Source organism: Lactuca serriola, chromosome 8, assembly GCF_051521515.1.
Source record: "Lactuca serriola cultivar US96UC23 chromosome 8, Lser_US96UC23_V15, whole genome shotgun sequence".
NCBI lineage: Eukaryota > Viridiplantae > Streptophyta > Magnoliopsida > Asterales > Asteraceae > Lactuca > Lactuca serriola.
In genome coordinates this window covers 193,855,769-193,878,218 of record NC_136415.1, presented here as the reverse complement: position 1 = coordinate 193,878,218, position 22,450 = coordinate 193,855,769, and the positions used below count along the sequence as shown (strand labels likewise).

Here is a 22,450-nt window from a genome sequence, read left to right as displayed (position 1 = left end):
TTGTTCAGCTCATATTATGCTTTTGATTTTACAGAGTACAAAGAATAATCTGTAAAAGTTGAGAGAAAACGTTCTTCTACTCACTTAGTACAAGCCCTTATTTATAGGAGAACAAAAGCATAACAATACTAAGGACTAGACATTAAGACTACTCTTTATAATGCCTTAGTACAAATAACATTACATCCGAAGACCCTTCTTACGAAGACAAAATAAACTTCGTAACAATCTAACTGACACTTCGACTATTACAACATATAAGCCCTAATAATATTCATATCCTCATTGTTTTTTTATATAATAAATAAATGGGTTTTTAATATAATTAGGAAGGGCTATTAGGATCAGCTAATTAACAAGGGCTTAAAGGTTACTAATAGACTCATTTTATTTGTAATTTTGCTGAAGTTTGATAAGAGATTAGGGGGGCTAAGCACCCGACACCCCCTATTGTCTCTACTTCTGACTTCCTTCACCTTATTGGGATTTAATATTTAAAAGGCTAAAATATGTTTTTTTTCATAAATATGGGGATTTTTATTAATATTTTCTTTTAGAGAGGCATTTTTTTCCTCCTTTGCCTAGACTCAAAATTTGTTTGATTAACCATATAAAAAAAATATGAATATAGCATAAACAAAATAGGGACAAACTCTAACCTAATTCCAAATCATAGTATGGAATAAATAATCAACAATAAAAAATAAAAAAATAAAAACAATCCAAACATCAAAGTCATCATCACAATGGACAAGAAATAACTTAGCAAGTGTCACATTTACATAAGAATAAGAAGAAACACAATAAAAACAAAAATGATTTTTAATGAATATGAGATAATCTATATTTATATATTAAAAGCTTTTCTATATTTATCTACTTTTGATAACTATTTTTTCCCATTAAACCCTCTTTTGCTTAGGGTAACATTTTTTTTAATCTTTATGAGGAAATGTATATTATTTTATAAAATATACTATAACTTTATAGAAGAAACCGACACAAAAGTAATTCTTTATTGACAAATTTAATCAATTTAGGAAAGGAAGCGTTAGTTAAGAAGAAGAGTAGATTCGAAATGAAGTTAAGAGCTTTTCGTGCGTGGGTTGAATTTACAGGCGATACGCGTTTAGTATCAATTCAGATCAAATCTCAATCTCATTAATGAAATTGATTCCCAGATGGGATCATCTATCGTCAATCTCCCCTCTTCAACAACAACATCAACATCAAAACCAAAATCAAGATCTTCATCTTCTTCTTTAGCTCATCGCATTTGAGAATTCTTCCTGCCATCAACAGCAATGTCGTCGGGGTCTCAAACCCTAGGCGGCCAATCCCGCTGCGGATGGTTACTGGGGCCATCACTCGACAAGATCATAAAAAATGCTGCCTGGCGCAAACACTCTCACATCGTCGCTGCCTGCAAATCCGCCCTCGACAAGCTCGAAACCCTCACCGACGATTCTTCCTCATCAACTCCTCTATACGGCGTCTCCTCCGTCTCCGACGCTGAATCCTTCATCCTTCCCCTCATCCTAGCCATTGATTCATCTTCTCCTAAAGTCGTCGAACCCGCCCTCGACTGTTGCTTCCGTCTTTTCTCCCTCCGCCTCATCCGCTGCGAGATCGACCCCTCTGAACAACCCCCCTCCCTCATATTCCGTCTCATTGATTCTATATGCAAGTGCAGTGGTCTCGGAGAAGAGGCTGTTGAGCTCGCAGTCCTCAAAACTTTGCTCTCAGCCGTTCGATCATCCACTGTTTTGATCCGGGCCGAATGCCTTAACCAGATTGTGAAGACATGCTATAATATATATCTTGGAGGTGTCAATGGAACTAACCAGATCTGTGCAAAGTCGGTGTTGGCTCAGATGATGGCTATCATATTCGCAAGGGTAGAAGGGGATTCTCTGCTCGTCACCTTCAATACAGTATCCGTGACCGAGCTGTTAGAGTTCAATGATAGAAATCTGAATGAGGGGAGTTCTATACAGTTTGTTCAGAACTTCATTAACGAGGTTGTTTTCACTAACGTAGTCGATTCTGATCTTAATTCAAAATCGTTGCCTGAATTGCAAGACGGTAATGCCAGTGAAAAAGCTGAGTCTCCGCATGCTGAATTGCCAGATAAGGAGGATTTGAGTGGTTATTCTAAGATAAGGGATGATGGGGTCATGGTTTTCAAGAATTTATGTAAGCTGTCAATGAAATTTTCTTCTCAGGACCAGTCTGACGATCAGATCCTTTTGAGGGGAAAGATGTTGTCTCTGGAGCTATTGAAGGTAATCATGGACAATGCAGGTCCCCTATGGCGTACAAACGAGAGGCAAGTAACTGCATGTCTCTTAAATGAACACCTTTTCATGTTTAGATAAATGTCTTTATACCTCTTAACACTCTGAAGATTGCCTGATAACTTCATGTCACCAGAGCAAATATATGTTGCTTTGACAATGCCATTTTCATAAGTTCAGTTAGTACCTTGAGTCAGTAAGGTATAGGACAAGAAATTCAACCACCAAGCTGTAGACTTTTTCGTGCCTTTAATGGAAAAGGAACTAAAACTGCATGTAAAAGCTCTAAAATATCAATATTCTATTATGATTAATCAATTATCTTGATGTAACCTCCAGTTGCTTGTTTTTTATACTTATAGTTTGTTTTACTTTCCAGCAATAGATTAAACATATAAACTTTCTTAGGTTTGATGATTGCAATATCTTACTTCACAGGTTCCTAAACGTGATCAAACAGTTCCTTTGCTTGTCCTTACTGAAGAACAGTGCACTTTCAGTCATGTCAATATTTCAGCTTCTCTGTGCGATATTTCAGAGCTTACTAAGCAAATACAGATCTGTGTTGAAATCAGAAATCGGGATATTTTTCCCCATGCTCATTCTCCGTGTTCTTGAAAATGTCCTTCAGCCAAGTTTCATACAAAAGATGACAATCCTTAATTTACTGGATAAAGTATCTCAGGATTCACAGATTATGATCGACATTTTTGTCAACTATGATTGTGATGTTGACTCTCCAAACATTTTTGAAAGGTAACAAACTGGTTAAAGTTTCTAAAGCATCTCATGTTATCATGTTTTGCTATTTTTCAAAACATAATGTTTTAACAACATTAAAATGGAAAATACAATATTTAAACCTTGTTAATTCGGTCAGACATTTGCAGGACTGTGAATGGTCTTCTGAAAACTGCTCTAGGTCCACCACCTGGTTCCACAACCACCTTGTCTCCTGTTCATGATCTGACATTCAGATTTGAATCTGTTAAATGTTTGGTTATGATCATCAAATCAATGGGAGTTTGGATGGATCAACAGCTAAGAATAGGTGAATTTGGTGTAAAGAACAACACATCTGATAATAATGATAGTGTTCTTGAAAGTAGCATGAGTGTAGGAGGAGATGATGTAAGTCTTCCTGATTTGGATTTGCATCAAGAACCAAATTCTGAACATTCCACTGCTACATTAGAGCAACGAAGAGCTTACAAGATAGAACTTCAGGTATAAATATAATTTATCTTAAAATTAGGGTTTTAACTTTTTATGCACTAAAACTATAACCTTGATATTGCAGAAAGGTATTGCTCTGTTCAATAGGAAGCCTTCGAAGGGTATTGAGTTTTTGATAAGTAACAAGAAAGTTGAAGGGACACCTGAATCAGTTGCAATGTTTTTGAAAAACACTTCTGGTTTAAATGAGACAATGATTGGTGATTATCTTGGTGAAAGGGAGGATTTTTCTTTAAAAGTAATGCATGCTTATGTGGATTCCTTTAATTTTGATGGAAGGGATTTTGGTGAGGCTCTTAGGTTTTTTCTAAGGGGTTTCAGATTACCTGGTGAAGCTCAAAAAATTGACAGAATCATGGAAAAATTTGCTGAAAGATATTGTAAGTGCAACCCTAATTCCTTCACTAGTGCTGACACAGCATATGTTCTTGCATATTCTGTGATTATGCTCAATACGGATGCCCATAACAGCATGGTCAAAGATAAGGTCAGGATTTCAATTTTCAATTTTCAATTTCAACCTTCTATTTATTCCCAGTTTATAAATATATATTTTCTGATTTTGATGCTTTGGTTTGTTTATATGAAAGATGAGTAAAGCTGATTTTATTCGGAACAACCGTGGGATTGATGATGGAAAGGACTTAGCTGAAGAGTATTTGGGTGCTCTTTATGATCAAATTGTGAAAAATGAAATTAAGATGAAAGCAGATGCTTCATCAATACCACAAAGCAAACAGACAAACAGTGTTAATCGATTATTAGGGTTGGATGGTATACTTAATCTTGTTTGGAAACAAACTGAAGAAAAACCATTGGGTGCAAATGGAGCTCTTATTAGACACATCCAAGAACAATTCAAGGCAAAATCAGGAAAATCAGAGTAAGTTTGCTGATTCCGATGGAATTGAAATTTGCTATTCCATTCCATTCTGATTTCTTTGTATGTTTGTGTCTGCAGATCTACTTACTATGCTGTAGCAGATGCAGCCATATTGAGGTTTATGGTGGAAGTCTGTTGGGGCCCAATGCTTGCTGCCTTCAGTGTAACACTTGACCAGAGTGATGACAGGGCAGCAACTAATCATTGCTTACATGGCATTCGCCATGCTGTGCATGTGACAGCTGTCATGGGTATGCAGACACAGAGAGACGCATTAGTCACAACTGTTGCCAAGTTCACATACCTTCATTGTGCTGCAGATATGAAGCAAAAAAATGTCGATGCTGTCAAGGTATTCGCCTATTCGGTATTCCCTTTCTTTTTTCTTATTTTCCAAAAATCTTTAAACTGACATTTTAAATTAAAAAAAAAATATTGGTAGACAATAATAGCAATCGCGATAGAAGACGGAAACTATCTTCAAGATTCATGGGAACACATATTGACATGCCTATCTAGATTCGAGCATTTACAGCTGTTAGGAGAAGGTGCTCCATCTGATGCATCTTTTTTAAGTGGATCAAACATTGAAACAGAAGAGAAATCTGTAAAATCCAATTTCACATCCTTGAAAAAGAAAGGAACCCTTCAAAATCCAGTTGTAATGGCTGTTGTTCGAGGCAGTTCTTATGACAGCACTTCTTCCAATAATCACACATCAGGATTAGTAACCCCAGATCAAATCAACAACTTCATTTCCAACTTAAACCTTCTTGAACAAATTGGGAATTTTGAGCTTAATCACATCTTTGCTCATAGCCAGAGACTAGATAGTGAAGCTATTGTAGCTTTTGTGAAAGCTCTTTGTAAAGTTTCCATGACAGAGTTGCAGTCTGTTACAGATCCTCGGGTGTTCAGTCTCACTAAAATAGTTGAAGTTGCGTAAGATCCTATCCTTGTTCTTTTCTTTTTTCTTTTTTATTTTTCTTTTCAATGTCTAAATAAGTAATTTCACACCTTATGATTTGGATTTTTTTCAGGCACTACAACATGAACCGAATCAGATTAGTGTGGTCTCGCATATGGAGCGTGCTTTCAGACTTCTTTGTTTCAGTTGGTTTATCAGAAAACCTTTCAGTTGCCATTTTTGTCATGGATTCCTTACGCCAACTTTCCATGAAATTTCTTGAACGTGAAGAATTGGCAAATTACAATTTCCAGAATGAGTTTTTAAGGCCTTTTGTCATTGTCATGCAGAAAAGCAACTCTGTTGAAATCAGAGAACTCATTGTTCGTTGCCTCTCACAAATGATCCTCAGCAGGGTCGATAACGTAAAATCCGGTTGGAAAAGCGTTTTCATGGTAAGTCAAAGTCAAATTTAAAAAAACTAACTTTGGAAAAACTGAAAAAGTGAAAGTTTATTTGAAATATATATATATATGTGATTATATAGGCATTAACAGCAGCTGGAGCTGATGAAAGGAAGAACATTGTGTTGTTAGCATTTGAGACAATGGAGAAAATAGTACGCGAATATTTCCCTTACATAACTGAAACCGAAACTGCAACTTTCACTGATTGTGTGAGATGCCTCATCACCTTCACTAACAGCAGATTCAACAGTGATGTAAGCCTCAACGCCATTGCTTTTCTTCGATTCTGTGCTGTGAAACTTGCAGAAGGAGGACTTATCTGCAATCAAGAAACTGTTCCGGTTGATGATGATTCAACTTCAAGCATTCAAGTGGTTAAAGAAACTGCTGAAACCGATGGACAAACTCCCATGGAGAAAGATGAACATGCATCCTATTGGATCCCTTTACTCAGTGGTAACTAACTAACTAACTAACTTACTTACTTTCCTAATCCTCTAAACATGACAATGACATGATACTTTTCTTATCATTACTTTCAGGGTTATCTTCATTAACATCAGACCCAAGATTAGCCATTAGAAAAAGCGCGTTAGAAGTCCTTTTCAACATCCTAAAAGACCATGGACATCTCTTCTCCCGCTCATTCTGGATCACAGTCATCAACACTGTAGTTTTTCCCATTTTCAAATCCGTAAATGAAAAAAAGGAAAATCAACAAAACAAGACATGGGATTCGGAAACTTGCTCTGTAGCAACTCGATGTTTAATCGATTTATTCATAAACTTTTTCCCGATAATGCGTGGGGCCCATTTATCCTCGGTTATATCGCTACTAGCAGGATTCTTGAAAACCCCGGGTCAAGGCTCTGCTAGCACCGGAGTAACCGGTTTAATGAGACTCGTGGGTGAGTTGGGCGGGTTGTTGACTGAAGACGAATGGGCTTCTATTTTTCTTGCTTTGAAAGACACTTCGGGTTCCATGTTACCCGGTTTTTTCAAACTTGTTAGGGTTATGGATCGGATTGAGATGCCACCTAATGTTGGCCAAATCTACGATGATGCTGAGATGCTCAATGGAAATGGAGATGGAAATGGTTCTAATTCAATTCAAGATTATGAAGATGATAACTTGCAAACTGCGGGATACGTTGTTTCACGAATGAAAACACATATATCAACTCAGCTACTTATCATGCAGGTAGTTATTACTTATTACTTATTACTTATTAGTATTACACTTTCAAAAATATTCTTATTTTTAACAAAATAACAGGTGACAACGGATCTCTACAACATGCACCAACATTTACTAAAAGCATCAAGTGTGAAAATCGTGTTGGAAATCTTCTTACAAACCGTATCCCATTCCCAACAACTATCATCCGAAACAAATCTCCACAAAAAGCTCCAAAAAGCATGCTCCATTCTCGAACTATCCGACCCGCCCGTGATCCATTTCGAAAACGAATCATACCAAAACATGCTCAACCTCCTCCACCACTTACTAGCAACCGACCCGGATCTATCTTCCGAAATGGAGATCGAACCTCAGTTGTTTGCAACGTGTGAACAAATCATAAAAATATACTTAAACTGTTCTAAATTAGAAAAACAACAAGAACATGTTCATTGGATACTTCCGTTGAATTCAGCAGTGAAGGAAGAGTTAGGTGCGAGAACAGGGTTGCTTGTGTCGGCCTTGAGGGTTTTGAGTGAAGTGGAGAATGATATTTTTAGAAAGTATGCGGCTCGGGTTTTTCCATTGATGGTGGAGTTAGTGAGGTGTGAGCATAGCTCGCGTGAAGTACAGATGGTTTTGAGTGAGTTGTTTCAGAGATGTATAGGCCCGATAATAATAATGAAATCGTGACATGTTTTTTTTTTCTGTAATTATATATATTATACATTAAAAAAATATATATGTATTTGTAGGGTAGTGGTGTAGTTTTGGTTATGACATGGTTTGTTTATCTTGTGCTCCATTTTTGGGACTGTAGTGTGAGTGTTGTATTTGTATTTGTATTGTAGGGTATGGTATGGTATGGCATATGCTCATTCTTTTCATTCATCAATACAAACGACTTGCTAATGGTAAATTTGTGAGACAGTTGTGTTATTGATAGCTAATGTGTGAAGACAATATCATTATTGGTCCGCTGGACGTTGACTACTAAACATCACTTGCAAAAACATTTAGGCACTACCTTGAAAGCTAACAAACAGTTGGAAAACATTTTGTACTGAAGGGTAGCTGAAACTGAAAGTTGAAAAACTAGCTTTTGACTAATAAAAAATTATGTTTTATTAGTCTTGAGATACAAAAAGCATTATAAGAACTTTTTAAAACTAAACCAAAAACTTAATCATGCTTTTCATGTCAATAACTATTTTTAAAAACCTCTCTTTCAAAAAAAAAAAACTATTTTTAAAAAACTAACTTATAAGCTAAGTTTCATATACAAAATGTATCCTTAATTAAACTTAAAGTCCTTTAAAAGAAAACATCACTTACCAAAAAATTAGGAAAACCCTTAATATTTTCAAGATTCTCAATTATCTATCAGGTGTAAGCTCTAACTTGCTTTCCTTACCAATAATAATTTTAACTATTTTTTGATTCTTCCTAAGATGAAACAATATATTACTTCTTCATTAATCGAGTTGCTAAATGTTTTGCAACTTTATATTTGCGACTCATTCTATTTTGATTATAACATACACATATGTGCTACTTACTCAGGCCCTTAGGTATACCAGGCACGAGAGGGCTTCGTGGCCAGGTGGCAAGGCCACCAGGACTGTCCACATCGCTACCCTTCTCTTGTTGTGCAATGATCGTGAGGGATCGTTGTATGTGACACAACATACCACGACCAATGTAAGACTGCCATCCTACTGCATCTTTCTTCTTCTCCTTGTTCATCACTCTTCTTTGCATAAACCACAACAATAGTTGTTCATGTTGCACACACCATTGTTTGTGTGGAAGGAGAAGGTGGTGAAGTTTTCAAGAGATTTTGGTGAGTTTAAGGGACGTGGCGAGGTGAGTAACCGAGTATAACTCATGATTTTAGGTTTGTAATCAGTGAGATAAAATCTAAGTGATTGAAGTAAAAGTTTTCAAACATCGGTCTCACAGTTTAACATGTCGAAAATATTAGTAGTGCCTAAATGTCTTAACACGCATGGATAATGTGATTTTAACGATGATCAATGTTTTTCTATTTCATATCAATAGTGAAGTTTTTAGACCATTTAGGAGTTACTAAAAGAATATATATTTTTAGTTGAAGAAACTAGTGTAACTCGTTGAAACTTTATGAACTAAATAATATGTAAAAAAGGTTCAATACTTCAGTTTCCAAAAAATAAAACATATATTTTGTTTCTTTCTTTCCTTTTGGGACAACAAGAAAGTGAAAAATTTAAAGCCAAAATAGATCCTAAAGCACCGAACCTCAAGAGTAAAAACGCAGGAGGAGCAGAAAGCCAGAAACAAGGAAGAAGAGGAGGAGATCCGCAACCACCGATTCCAAATGCGATTCCACTCTTCGTTTCCCCTCTCATATTGATAGACCTGCTTGTTAATAGCAATACTCAATACTAATCGAACGTTCTCTTTCATCTAATCATATTATAAGAAACCCTAATACTGGAACAAAGCTCTCCGATTCCTCCTTGTTATTGTTCAATCCCAGCTTTTTCTATACATGTATTTATAATAGTCAGGCACATGAAGCTGTTCAATGCAGCGTATCAATGATGGTGGTAAGTTATTCCCTTGTTCGCTCCTCCAACTTGATCCTCTCATGGAACCTTGGTTTATGTCATGACTTTTATTGTTTATGCTTTGACATAGACTACAAATTCTCATTCGAAGACCTCAATTCCTACTGAAATACTTATATTACGTCATTCAAGCTTCATCCGTTTCGAATTGGACCTGGATTGGAATTGGACATGGAAAACGAGGTGATCGAATTCGACATAGGACTAGGAGGCGGTGGAGATGATTCAGTAGCGATTATCGACGATGAAGAGATGACTGATGATTCTCCCACCGCCGCCATGGTCGGAACCAGCAGTGGGAGTCTCTTCTTCGATACTTCAACTTACGTTCCTCAACGCGACCTGGATCTCGAGCCTTTTGAGGGGATGGAATTCGAATCTGAAGAAGCTGCCAAGGGTTTCTATAACTCATATGCTCGTCGTGTAGGGTTCAGCACCCGTGTTAGCTCCTCCCGTAGGTCCAGGAAAGATGGAGCCATCATACAGAGATCCTTTGTTTGTGCAAAAGAAGGATTTCGCAACCTAAATGAGAAACGAACCAAAGATAGAGAGATTAAACGACCTAGAACTGTCACCAGAGTAGGTTGCAAAGCATCAATGTCTGTGAAGATTCAGGATTCAGGGAAATGGATTGTGTCAACGTTTGTGAAAGAGCATAACCATGAATTAGTTCCACCGGACCAAGTCCACTGCCTGAGATCCCATCGCCAAATCTCTGGTCCTGCTAAAACTCTGATTGATACTCTTCAGGCTGCTGGAATGGGTCCCCGGAGAATCATGTCAGCCTTGATCAAAGAGTATGGTGGCATCAGTAAAGTCGGATTCACAGAGGTAGATTGTAGAAACTACATGAGGAACAACAGGCAAAGAAGTTTAGAAGGAGACATACAGCTTCTCCTTGATTATCTCAAGCAGATGCAAGCAGAAAATCCATCATTCTTCTATGCTGTCCAGGGGGATGAAGAACAGTCAACAGGTAATCTCTTCTGGGCTGACACAAAAGCAAGATCCAACTACACTCACTTTGGGGATACAGTCACATTTGACACCACCTACAGATCAAACAGGTATCGTTTACCCTTTGCACCTTTCACTGGAATCAATCATCATGGTCAACCCGTGTTATTCGGCTGTGCTTTTCTCATAAACGAATCCGAATCCTCATTCGTTTGGCTTTTCAAAACATGGGTTTCAGCCATGTCCTCCCGCCTCCCAGTATCAATCACCACAGATCATGATACAGTCATTCGATCAGCCATCATGCAAGTTTTTCCTGACACTCGTCACCGTTTCTGCAAATGGCACATCTTCAAGAAATGCCAGGAAAAGTTATCTCACGTGTTTCTCAAATACCCAAATTTCGAAGCGGATTTCCATAAATCCGTGAATTTAACCGATTCAGTTGATGAATTTGAAGCTTGTTGGTTGTCACTTGTTGATAAATATGATCTTAGTGATCACGATTGGCTTCAAGCAATCTACACCTCACGTAAACAATGGGTTCCTGTCTATTTACGTGACACTTTCTTTGCAGAAATGTCTATAACCCAAAGAAGTGATAGCATGAATTCTTATTTTGATGGGTATATAAACGCATCAACAACTCTAAATCAATTCATAAAGTTATACGAAAAAGCATTGGAAAGCCGAAATGAGAAGGAAGTGAAAGCGGATTATGACACAATGAACTCCCTCCCTCTTTTAAGAACTCCATCTCCAATGGAAAAACAAGCATCCGAACTCTACACAAGAAAAATCTTCATGAGATTTCAAGAGGAATTAATCGGGACACTTACTTTAATGGCATCCAAAGTTGAAGACAACGGTGAGGTGACAACATATCAAGTTTCAAAATTTGGTGAAGACAACAAATCTTACAGTGTCAACTTCAATGTTCTTGAAATGAGAGCTACTTGTAGTTGCTGTATGTTTGAATTTTCGGGTCTTTTATGCAGACATGTTTTGGCTGTTTTTAGAGTGACAAATGTTCTTACACTTCCTTCATGTTATATTTTGAAAAGATGGACAATAAATGCAAAGAGTAGTGTGATACTTGAAGAAAGAGGTAATGATGCGTTTTCTGGTTATTTGGAGTCACATACTGTGAGGTATAATACCCTTCGGCATGAAGCTTTTAAATTTGTGGAAGAAGGGGCTGAATCTGTTGATACATATAATGTGGCCATGGTTGCTTTGGAAGAGGCTGCAAGGAAAGTTGCCATGTCAGCAAAAAATGAAGGAACAGGTTTTATGGTTAATGGGCGTAGCAGGGAAGATTCTAGAAGCAATGGGACACTGACAAAAATGGATATTGGTAATCATTGTGGACATTTGGATCAGAATTTATCAGAGGTTAGTTTCTTTATATATAGCTTTTTGTATTACAAATCTTATGATACTGCAAACAAGTTTTCTTCTTTACTCTTCTTTTTGTTTTAACTAAAATCTTTATTTTGCATTTAATTTCTGCTGGATATTAAAGAGGACAGATGGTATTGAGATAAATAAGATTAGTAAGTTATATGATTGTTTGTTGTGTAGGATGAGATGGATAGGAAGATTGAAGAACTTAAGCAAGAGGTGGATTCAGGTAGGAGAAAGTGTGAAGTTTATAGGAGCAACTTGGTTTCAGTTTTGAGAGACATTGAAGACCATAAACAACAGCTATCACTTAAAGTCCAGATCATAAAGTATAGTATGAAAGATTGCTTGTAAGTAAACAAAACAAAGTAAAGTTTCTTCTTTTTCTCTTATTATAGCTATAGCTGTAGCTGTTTTCTTGGCTGAAAGAGTATTCTTTGATGATGCCCAATTGCCCATGCCCAACATATATGTATAGTTTCCTTATCATTATTATTATGATTATTCCATCCATTTTCAGCCTTCCCATCTCAATTCTTTTTCTTTTTCTTTTGTTTTGTTATGCAATATGTGACACTTGAGATAATAAACATGGAAGAAAATGAGATGAGAAGTGATTTTAATCGTTTACCATATCCATCATCCATCTCTTGGGATATCAAACAATATTTCACAATACCTTTCAAATTCCTTTGTGATTCCTATGACAAATTAAGGCTATTCATACATATGCATTTAACTTTTTAAATCAAAACATATGTCATCACTCATCATGTTACAATTTGGATTTTATCAATCAACTCATACTACTCCCACTAAGATAGAAATCTCATTCCTATCATATGCATGTCCATAGTGTATAACCTGAGAGAAGATTCGTTATGAGGATCTGCAACATTGTCTTCCATGGGGGTTTCACACACGCTCTATTTTATTTGTAAAAATAAATATATGTTTTGTATTTGAATAATTAGTGTAATATATAAAGTAGATAAAATAAACGAGTTAAAAATACGGTAAATAAAGTTAAACATGTGACATATAAGGTCTAACATAATAGATAAAGAAACCAAGGAGTATTGAATATATTCATCATTTATTGTCCTCACATGTATTTATTCATTGAAAACCATTTCAAGATTGTATCTATGTACATACTTTAACCAAGTCCAGTTAGTCATTTTGACCTATATATATATATATATATATTCTCCGTACATATTTCATAGAGAAACATCTTCCTAGACAATACTTGACTTTCTGCAAGGGTGTGATGTTTTTTTTTTTTTTTTTTTTTTTTTTCGATGAGTAAATATGTTGTCCAAATACAATATAAGGGAATACAATAAACTTCTTGTATCCAAATGGCTTATCTTCATTTTTGTGAAACCCAAAGTCTTTTTTCTTCTCATCAAATAGAAGATTCCAACTCTAAGAAGCTTGCTTAAATCCTTAAATGTATTTTTAAAGCTTATATATCTTGTTAGGATTCTTTGGATTGAAAAAAAAGAAAAAACAATCAAGTTGTGTTATGTACATATCCTCTAATTAGTTCCCATTAAGTAAGACTGTTTTGACATCCATTTGTCATATTCATAGTCATAATATGTAGATATGTCAAATAAAAACCTTACCGACTTTAACATAGCAACAAGTGAAAAAATTTCTTCATGGTCGATACCACTGAGCCTTTATAAATCCCTTGGTTACAAGCCGTTTCTTTCCATTCATCTTAGTTTTCTTATTGGAAACTCATTTGCATCCAATAATGTTATTTTGTCAGTTATGAATGATTTTTTTATTGGCACACATGAGATAAGCAAGTCTTATGTTTTTTCATTATCCACATATATTTTGTATCGGCTTTTAGTTTAAAGTTTTTAGTAGGCGGTTGTGTCATGTCATCAAACAATGTAAGAACTTACATGTTTATTGCACAAGAATTTATTTGAAGCTACTGGTTGGAATCACAACGTGCTACCCAACTATCATATCAAGCAAAATATAAATCCTAATCCCTAAACCCCAATCCAAATTTTTCTTTTCACTTTCTTCGGTCTTTTTAGAACCAACAATCTAGTTTCACGTCCCTTGATCCAAAGACGATATTCTTATGGCAAAGAAAAAAAGGCAATTGATGAAAAACAAGATTTCCTTCCGAATTTCTTTATTGCAACAAATATTTCAACTAATATGTGGCTTGATTTGATGTACATGGGTTTCACTTTTGGTGGAGGTTAAAAAGATCAAAGCAAACATGCTTTTGGCCAAAAACTGATGAAAGCAACTCATTCTTTTAAGCTTAGCCTTGCATTCTGCACTTTAACTGAGAGCTTCAGCTTCTGTTCCTCCATATCTTTCAAAACAGCCAATAGATTTGCACGATATACTTCACATTTTTTATTTGTATCCTCCAGCTCAGCACTCAATTCCCGAATTTTCTTTTCCTTCTCACCCTAAAAACACCAAAACACACTTCATGGATCTACATGATGACTTAATCTCTTAAGCTACATATACACACAAATAAAAATTGTAACTACAAGATACAAGTTACTTACTCTAGATTGATACGCCATTTCTTGACTTCCATTACCAAGATCCATCTCTCCATTTAACACCACACCATTGTTCATCAACAAACTTTGTCTCTTTGAAGCAGAAACTTTCTTTGAAGCCACTTGTAAAGCTTCCAATGCCACATTATAAACAGATATAGACTTAGCTCCTTCTTCCACATACTTTATAGCTTCATGCCTTAAACTATTATATCTTGCATTCAAAGAATTACAACAAGGATCATTTGGTAATTCTTGACCATATACTACAATTTCACCACCTCTCTTAGCATCCCTTGTCCACCTCTTCAAAATATACTGAGAAGGAAGTGTAAGGACATTTTTTGCTCTAAAAACCGATAAAACATGTCGACAAATAATGCCTGAAAACTCAAACATATGGCAACTGCAATTAGCTTTCATTTCAAATGAATTAAACCTCACAATATACCCTTTCTGATGTTTCTGTTCTTCCCCAAACTTAGCCACTTGAAATGTTGTGAAAGCTCCGTTATCTTCAAGCTTAGTTGCAGGGTTTGCAAGGGTCTCGACTAGTTCCTCTTGAAATTTCAAAAATGCCCTTCTGGTGTAAAGATTGGCAGCTTGTTTTTCCATGGGAGATGGGGTTTTAAGAAGTGGCATTGTGTTTGTTGTTTCAAAATCTGCTTTTAATTCCATCTCATTCCAATATGATATTGCAGCTTCGTATTGTTTGATTACAGATTGTATTGATGTTGTGGGGTCCATGTAACCATCAAAGAACAAATTTAGGGTTTGTTCGGGGATTTTTGTGTATAATTCTCCAAAAAATGTGTCTTGGAGGTAAACAGGAACCCATTGATGACGTGCATTGTAGATTGATTGAAGCCATTCGTTGTTTATCAGGGAGTATTTTTTAAGAAGAGATTGCCAACAAGATTCAAACTCTTCTACTTTCTCTGTTTCATGAATGCAATTCCCAAAATCTTTATCGAATGAAGGTCGTGTTTGATAAATATGAGAGAGTTTCTGTTGGGTTTCTCTAAATATGCTCCATTTACAGAATCGATGATGGGTTTGGGGCAAAACCTGTGAAACAGCCATCTGAATGTGATGATTGGGTTCGGTTGTGATGGAGACAGGGTGGTTTTCTGACATTGCATGGAGCCAATTGTGGAGTAGCCAAATGTAAGAAGAATCGGATTCATAATGAAGCAATCCACAACCGAATAGAACTGGTTGACCATGGTGATTGAGCCCAGTTATGGAGATCAATGGAACCCTAAACTGATGGGCTACGTATGAAGTGTTTAATCTAACAGTATCACCAAAATAACTGTAATTCATCCTGAACGATGAATCAACCCAAAAGATACTCCGATTAGATTGCTCATCATCGCATTGAATTGAATAGAAGAAACTGGGATTCTCTGTTTGCATTCGCTTCAGATAATCAATAACATGCTGATCACCATCACTCCCAAGACCCCTCCGTATACTCATCTGTCGATCGCCGGAATCCGGATGTAGGATCAAGCCTGGAATAGAGAAAAACCTTTTAAGAATTTATTAATTCGACAAAACCCTTTTCTCTTTTTGTTCTCGATCTAATTCCATCTCTCTCTCTCTCATATGCAATCTGATTCACTCGGTCCAGAGAAAAACAAAGGAAACAAACACGATACACGGAAAGCATCGTCTCTGGCATCTCCCCATTTGCTTCTCTCCTGAAAATACAAAGAAGCAGCTATCGGCTTCAACACAACGATGAATGTTTCACAGTAGGGTTTCGGATGAACATATTGTGGAAAATTGAAACCAAAAGGCAACATTGAACACCTTTAACAGAAGTATTATATCAAATAATGAAGTATACGAATTGAGGAATCGAGAAAGAAGTGTAATCACCTCCCGGATGAGTAGAACGGACGTCTGTGACTCGAGCAGGAAATTCGTCGGCGACACCTGTCAGTAGGGATTGGGATTTGGGAGTGACAAATCTCTTGCCCTATTATGGTTAAAGTTAACATAAAGTCATAAACCCCAAGCTACAGGCTTTTTGCAAATTTGAGTAACAATTTTTATGAGGATGATCAAGAAATGACCAAAATAGAATATCTCTTTTAACTTTGTCATAAAATAGTCATTTTATCCTAAACCCTAAAATGATATTTTTCCAAAATTCGTTTGCTTTGTTAAATAGTTTTACATATATTTTTTTGTAGTGATGACTAATGATAATCCATAAATTAATTTCGAAAATTCGAAGTATTATTCATTACATGAAAAAGTTATCATGTAATGACAATGACAAAAATTACCATATTATTATGAAAAATTAATATAAATTGTCATTTGTTATTAAAAAACCATCAATTTCAAAATCAGGCATTTTCACATTTTGGATGATATATATTGATTTTTCTCTCATTTACACCTAAAAACTTGTAATTTTGTTTTTTCTTTACCCCTTTAGATATGAAATGTTTGTTATTATCGGATTTTTAATTCAGTGGCATTTTTATGCAGTTATATTGTATTCTGCTTCAACTTGTGGTATGATTCTTTAATATTTTTTTTTGTTAGATTTAGTAAATAACGAATTACTTTCTTGATATTTTGGATTTAAAACATCCTTTTGAAAATTTCAAAATCGTTATTGGATTTCGACCATGTTCTTAAAATTTCGATATGCATTTTTTACTTTGTCATCATTAGTTTGAAATCCGACATATGAGCTCCAAATGACTTTTTATTTTTATTTATTTTATTAAAATTTTATATTTATTTGATATAAAGCTAATCCAATACTAAATTTGTTTAATCGAAAATGCAAATTTTGAGATATAGTTGTTATTTGGCTAAATATGAAAATATTGGATCATTCTCTTATATCTTCGGTAACCACATATATCCCTTATATTCCCAGTGATTATACATTTTTTTTGTCAAATAAGTTATTAAATTAATGATGACTGACTGACCAAGTTCTTTTGTAAATGAATCCACAGCAGGAAAACTTATTTTTTAAGCTATTTCATGTCACCTAATCTCAAATTAATCAATCTAAAAGCTTAAGAAATCTTCAGAGTTTTTTCACATTAACTTTTTATGGAACCATAATTTTGATTTGCTATAGTTTTATTGTTTATATAAGTTGGCTATGTAAGAGCTGTTTGAAGAATGCCTCCACCAAAATGATTGAAAAGGCTTTAGGAGAGAGCTTGTAAATTTATAATTCTTTAAGAAAAAGTTCTTTTGGAAAAAGCTTCCACAATATATGATAAGCTTTTTCTTTTTCACAGCTCGGTTGTCTTGGATAAGCTTTTTCTTTAATTGTGAAGTTCAAATCCACAAACTATTTAATCTCATACGATCATAGTGAACTCTAAAAATTCACTAAAGATTTTTTAATAGGAAATTGGACAAGACTTTCATATAATTTAAAAGTACTTACAGAAAATAATATTAAATTATTGGGGAAAATCAATATACTTCTACTGTCGAATCAAAATCAACTAGGACAAAATAAAAGCATTAGGAACTCTCGATAAATTAATAAACAGTTACAAATATATATAGTAAAGAAATAACTGCATTCATTTTTTTGGTCTATTCTGTTCTAACCAATAACAATCAAACCAATACAAAAATCCAAACATATAAACCATATAGCCCAACTCAAATTATCCAATCGAATAATTTGGTTTTATCTGAATAATGATGAACCTAGGAGATTATGACATCCGTTCCCACTAAACATGTCAACTTAATTATACACGCATAACAAATATTCAAGCTCATAATTCATATATAAAACCTGTGAATTCATATTTATCAAAATTTCATAATAAATATTGGAACACATCACCATCATGTCTCTGCTTAATTATCTAAAACAACTTGAGAGTATTCTTATTCCTTTACCACATTTGAAACAATAACAAATGCTATATACACACATACACATTACATACACCAAGAATCCCATATACCTGTAAGGCCATACCTTATCCCTTGATCTCTTAACTTTTCTAATCTAATCTTTGTATATTTTTCGATTTCTAGTTTTTTAAGCATATCTTTAAATTGTCCTCGCAACCCAACTTTTTCTTTTTACAATTTCTTTTGGATAAACACGGCAACTTCAATGTTGTAAAAAACTACACCCAACCGATTTCTCTATTAACATCTTTCATTTTCCCCTTCAAGTTTCCTCACATTGGCATGCCCCTAAAAGTTACATTTGTACACCAACAAAATTCATTATTGCAAAAAACCAATAGAAGAATACATAAAATACCACACACAATTGTAGAGTCAGCTTTATAGGACTGATAGTTTTTTTTTTTCCTATTAACATAGTACAACCTGTTATGTTCCTTGTATCACATTTTTATTGCAACCTTTGTCCCATTAACATGAGTATCAGTACTTTACTAGTTAACTGTACAGTATTGTACTATAGTATAGTACAATACTGCACGGCCAGTATTATAGTACTAGTAGTACAAAAATATACTACTAGTACTGCTAGTATTACAGTATTGTACTATATTAATAGTAAAATACTATAATACTAGTACACCACGTACCTCTGTCTAAATCAAGTTGTAGTGTTGTTGAGTGTGGAAAACCAGACAAGGTGTTCTCTTGTTTCCAAAGCCCTACACCATTTAGAACGACAATTTATATGAATCTTTTACTTTTATTTTTTGACAATAATCACATGAGATGAAATTTTTTGGGAAACCTGCAAGCTAAACTGATAGATTCTCTATCTAAGATTCCAACTGGGAAGGCTTTCTGGTCTTCTGAAATAACTGGCAAGTGAGTTACACCATACATATTCATAATCACTTCAGCTGAGTATAAACTCATCTCAGGTGTTACAGTTTGTGGGAATCTACACATGTCATTCTTCAGTGAACATAGTTCAGACACAATCAGTTCCTGAGGTATTTTGTTAGTTTGTTGTGATAATTTACAAAAGTCTTGTATGTTTTCAAGAGTGAGTAAACCTATCAAGAGGTTATCATCATCAACTATGAGAACACAAGATTGGTTATTTTCAAGCATCAAAGCCACTACTTCCATTAACATGGTGCTCATTACCACACTCACATACTCTCTTCTCATGGCTTCTGATACAAGAAGCTCTTTTGTCTCAAACTTATTATAGTTTTCATTTTCTTTCTTTTTTGAAAAATCATTTTCACTATCATCCTTTTTCTTTAAAGACCTTGATGTTATCCATGAAGATAACCCTACAGCTCCCAAAAGTGGCAACACTATTCGATAATCATGTGTAAGCTCAAATAAAAGCAACACTGAAGTAAGTGGCACTTGACACACCCCTGCAAGTGTAGCAGCCATCCCAACCTACAAAAATTTCCCTATTAATATTATTATTATCATCATTATTATTATCTTTTTGTAAAGTAATAAAAGCAATATATATTACAAGGCCATATGCTTGTGGTGATGCAACCTCCATGCCTGATATATGAAAGATTGAGTTAAACTGAGGAATGAAAGAACCGAATATTTTCCCATATGCCATTCCAGTAGCTGCACCAATGAAAAGAGATGGAGCATAATATCCTCCTACTAATCCACATGCTCTACAAAAAGATGTTGCTACTATTTTAACTGCTATTAGTTGTAATAAAAGATCAACTGAAAGACCTTTCACAAAAGGTCGAGTCTCTAAAAGGGTATCAACATTTTCAAAACCCCAATAGAGAATTTCTGGATACAACAAGGCTATGAGCCCAACTGTAAAGCCACCAAGTATTGGGAAAACTGGTTTTGGTATGGAGAAGGTGTTTTGAATCTTGTTTGTTGTCATCATCATCCATGATGTGCATGAAGAAAAGCTTAAAGATACAAGCCCACAGAAGATACCTAATAGAAGGTATAATGGAAGTTCTGAAACAAAAAGGTTGAAGAAGATGTTAGAGTTGGGACTTGGGATTACCTAGAAGGGTAAAATTGTAACTTTGAACAAATACCGGTTGCTGAACGGAAATCATAATCTGGAACAGTGAATGCAGGTTCAGATCCAAGGCCGATTTCTGATACTACAGAGGCTATCACAGCACTGAGAATAACTGTTGATGTTGTATTGGTGAGTGATAATGATGACTCAGCAGGTGATGGCCATAACACTGATTCAACAGCAAAAAAGCATCCAGCAACAGCAGCGTTGAACCCTGAAATCAAATCCCACAAATCGCAAGAAAACATGTTCTTGTGTAAGTAATCAATAGAGAACATGAACATGATCGATATTGGAAATTAGATCTCACAGAAGAAAAGAAAGTAGAATTAACCAGATGAAATTCCAGCAGCTGATCCTGCAGCTTTAAGAGAAAGTTTTCTTTGAGCATTTCTATCAAACAATGAACCGATTCCTTTAGCCACTGATGCGCCAATCTCAACACTTGGACCTTCAGGGCCAAGAGAATTCCCAGTTCCAAGTGTTACAGCAGCTGCTACCCCTTTCAGTATCGGTTTCATAACAGCTTTTAACCTATCTGCTGAATCTCCTTCATCTAAAAAGGTAGTTTGAAAAATGTTCAACAAGCTAACGATTAATCCTCCACAAGTGGGGATCAGTATTATTCGCATCCACATTTTCTCATGTGGCAACTCTCTTAACCATGAAGCACCTCGAGATGGGATTCCGTCCCAGCAAATATCACGGATTTCGTGCACCTAATACAAATTACTCATTAGCAGATTGTGACATTTTGATGCAAAATTACAAGAATTACAAGGGGAAATCGCATACCGCATTGTTGAAGAGAACAACACAGAGGCCAGTGAGGAGACCAACAAAACAGGCGGAGATAATGCCACTGTTTTCTCCTAAAAGGGTAGCTTCTTCCGCCCCCACTCCACCCAAATCTTTCTGACCTCCACGCTCCAATGGCAATTGATCATCCTTAGTAGCTCGAGCCGATTGTATTCTTTGGGGTTTGTCAGCTCTGACGATCCAAAAAATGGATAGAGGCCGGGGGTGGAAACATAAAGCATGATGAACATTGCGCTGAAGGCTACCAGCAGCGAGGCGAAAGACTGGGGATGAGAGTGATGATGAAGTGTGATTGTTATACGACGCTTGATGAAGAAGATTACGAGCATTAGCAATTGGAATTACAGTCCGCATAATCCAAAATGCAAGAGAATGTTTGGTTTTTCGTACAACTCTAACTCTCTGCAAACTGCAAACGACCACCACGTCTTTCGGCCTTAACGGATACGATTTCTGTCATCTTATTATATTTAAGTTCTATATAGTAACTAATAGCATTTTCTTTGGAAAATGGAGTAATTTAAACATTATAAACAACCATTTTAATAAAAATAATTAATCTCTAAAGAAAACATTTAATTCTATATAAAAAGAGAATCTTTAATTTTATATATATTAAATTTCAAATTAAGAATTTTATTAATGATAATTAAATCTCACCAAAAATAAGATGAATTAAATTAGGAATTCTACTAATGATAATTAAATCTCGCCAAAAATAAAATGATTTAAATTAGGAATTCTATTAATGATAATTAAATCTCATCTCTAATCTCTAAATATTATTAAAAGAGAACCTTTCATTCTATACCGAAGAAATCATAGTCATTGATTGGATTTCAATCCTATATTTTCTACCCTCGGATTATTTGCTGACATCATCTTTGTCTACCCATTTATTTTTGTCCACAAATTTTATAAAATATATATTACATTTCAAATTAGGAATTTTATTAATGACAATTAAATCTCACCAAGAATAAGATGGATTAAATTAGGAATTCTACTAATGATAATTAAATCTCGCCAAAAATAAAATGAATTAAATTAGGAATTCTATTAATGACAATTAAATCTCAGCAAAAATAAAATAAAAAAATACTCCGCCCCACCCCTCATTACCAATACCCCTTGTTCTCTCCTTCATTTT

At 35.1% G+C, this 22,450-nt stretch overlaps 4 protein-coding genes across 7 annotated transcripts; 2 read left to right on the top strand and 2 right to left on the bottom strand.

Annotated features, from left to right (window-relative positions):
- The first annotated feature begins 1,060 nt into the window (after window positions 1–1,060).
- LOC145069483 (brefeldin A-inhibited guanine nucleotide-exchange protein 1-like) lies at window positions 1,061–7,857 on the top strand. 2 transcript variants are annotated; one of them, XM_079016409.1, is made up of 11 exons: window positions 1,061–2,329; window positions 2,736–3,053; window positions 3,188–3,524; window positions 3,598–4,020; window positions 4,124–4,416; window positions 4,495–4,768; window positions 4,859–5,358; window positions 5,457–5,778; window positions 5,871–6,246; window positions 6,333–6,991; window positions 7,067–7,857. In XM_079016409.1, exons 1-11 carry the CDS (start codon window positions 1,305–1,307, stop codon window positions 7,661–7,663), a joined length of 5,124 nt encoding a protein of 1,707 aa, XP_078872535.1. In that variant the 5' UTR covers window positions 1,061–1,304; the 3' UTR covers window positions 7,664–7,857. The 2 variants fall into 2 exon arrangements, with proteins under 2 accessions (XP_078872535.1, XP_078872536.1); XM_079016410.1 differs by lacking the exon at window positions 1,061–2,329 and having other exon boundaries at window positions 2,870–3,053; window positions 3,178–3,524.
- Window positions 7,858–9,204: 1,347 nt separating this feature from the next.
- LOC145066323 (protein FAR1-RELATED SEQUENCE 5-like) lies at window positions 9,205–12,469 on the top strand. 2 transcript variants are annotated; one of them, XM_079013550.1, is made up of 3 exons: window positions 9,205–9,561; window positions 9,653–11,934; window positions 12,124–12,469. In XM_079013550.1, exons 2-3 carry the CDS (start codon window positions 9,754–9,756, stop codon window positions 12,295–12,297), a joined length of 2,355 nt encoding a protein of 784 aa, XP_078869676.1. In that variant the 5' UTR covers window positions 9,205–9,561; window positions 9,653–9,753; the 3' UTR covers window positions 12,298–12,469. The 2 variants fall into 2 exon arrangements, with proteins under 2 accessions (XP_078869676.1, XP_078869677.1); XM_079013551.1 differs by having other exon boundaries at window positions 9,205–11,934.
- A 1,608-nt stretch (window positions 12,470–14,077) lies between these two features.
- Window positions 14,078–16,537, bottom strand: LOC145068486 (protein FAR1-RELATED SEQUENCE 9-like). 2 transcript variants are annotated; one of them, XM_079015457.1, is made up of 3 exons: window positions 16,389–16,537; window positions 14,505–16,207; window positions 14,078–14,399 (listed from the first exon to the last, which is right to left on the bottom strand). In XM_079015457.1, the coding sequence occupies exons 2-3, from the start codon at window positions 15,981–15,983 to the stop codon at window positions 14,232–14,234; spliced, it is 1,647 nt and encodes a 548-aa protein (XP_078871583.1). In that variant the 5' UTR covers window positions 15,984–16,207; window positions 16,389–16,537; the 3' UTR covers window positions 14,078–14,231. The 2 variants fall into 2 exon arrangements, with proteins under 2 accessions (XP_078871583.1, XP_078871584.1); XM_079015458.1 differs by having other exon boundaries at window positions 14,505–16,018; window positions 16,389–16,533.
- Window positions 16,538–18,286: 1,749 nt separating this feature from the next.
- On the bottom strand, window positions 18,287–21,757 carry CLC-E (chloride channel E). The gene is made up of 7 exons (XM_079015373.1): window positions 21,277–21,757; window positions 20,816–21,200; window positions 20,495–20,695; window positions 19,945–20,411; window positions 19,234–19,862; window positions 19,076–19,147; window positions 18,287–18,713 (listed from the first exon to the last, which is right to left on the bottom strand). Exons 1-6 carry the CDS (start codon window positions 21,652–21,654, stop codon window positions 19,087–19,089), a joined length of 2,121 nt encoding a protein of 706 aa, XP_078871499.1. The 5' UTR covers window positions 21,655–21,757; the 3' UTR covers window positions 18,287–18,713; window positions 19,076–19,086.
- Window positions 21,758–22,450: the final 693 nt, after the last annotated feature.

Bases quoted from the DNA above. Each gene is read 5' to 3' on its own strand.
- LOC145069483 (XM_079016409.1), top strand. From the start codon at position 1,305: ATGTCGTCGGGGTCTCAAACCCTAGGCGGCCAATCCCGCTGCGGATGG. The intron at 3,054-3,187 runs GTAACAAACTGG...AGACATTTGCAG, and splicing joins TCTCCAAACATTTTTGAAAG to GACTGTGAATGGTCTTCTGA. The intron at 4,021-4,123 runs GTCAGGATTTCA...TTTATATGAAAG, and splicing joins ACAGCATGGTCAAAGATAAG to ATGAGTAAAGCTGATTTTAT.
- LOC145066323 (XM_079013550.1), top strand. From the start codon at position 9,754: ATGGAAAACGAGGTGATCGAATTCGACATAGGACTAGGAGGCGGTGGA. The intron at 11,935-12,123 runs GTTAGTTTCTTT...TTTGTTGTGTAG, and splicing joins TGGATCAGAATTTATCAGAG to GATGAGATGGATAGGAAGAT.
- LOC145068486 (XM_079015457.1), bottom strand. From the start codon at position 15,983: ATGAGTATACGGAGGGGTCTTGGGAGTGATGGTGATCAGCATGTTATT. The intron at 14,400-14,504 runs GTAAGTAACTTG...TGGTGTTTTTAG, and splicing joins AAATGGCGTATCAATCTAGA to GGTGAGAAGGAAAAGAAAAT.
- CLC-E (XM_079015373.1), bottom strand. From the start codon at position 21,654: ATGCGGACTGTAATTCCAATTGCTAATGCTCGTAATCTTCTTCATCAA. The intron at 21,201-21,276 runs GTATGCGATTTC...AATTTGTATTAG, and splicing joins TTGTTCTCTTCAACAATGCG to GTGCACGAAATCCGTGATAT. The intron at 20,696-20,815 runs GTTAATTCTACT...ATTTGATTTCAG, and splicing joins AGCTGCTGGAATTTCATCTG to GGTTCAACGCTGCTGTTGCT.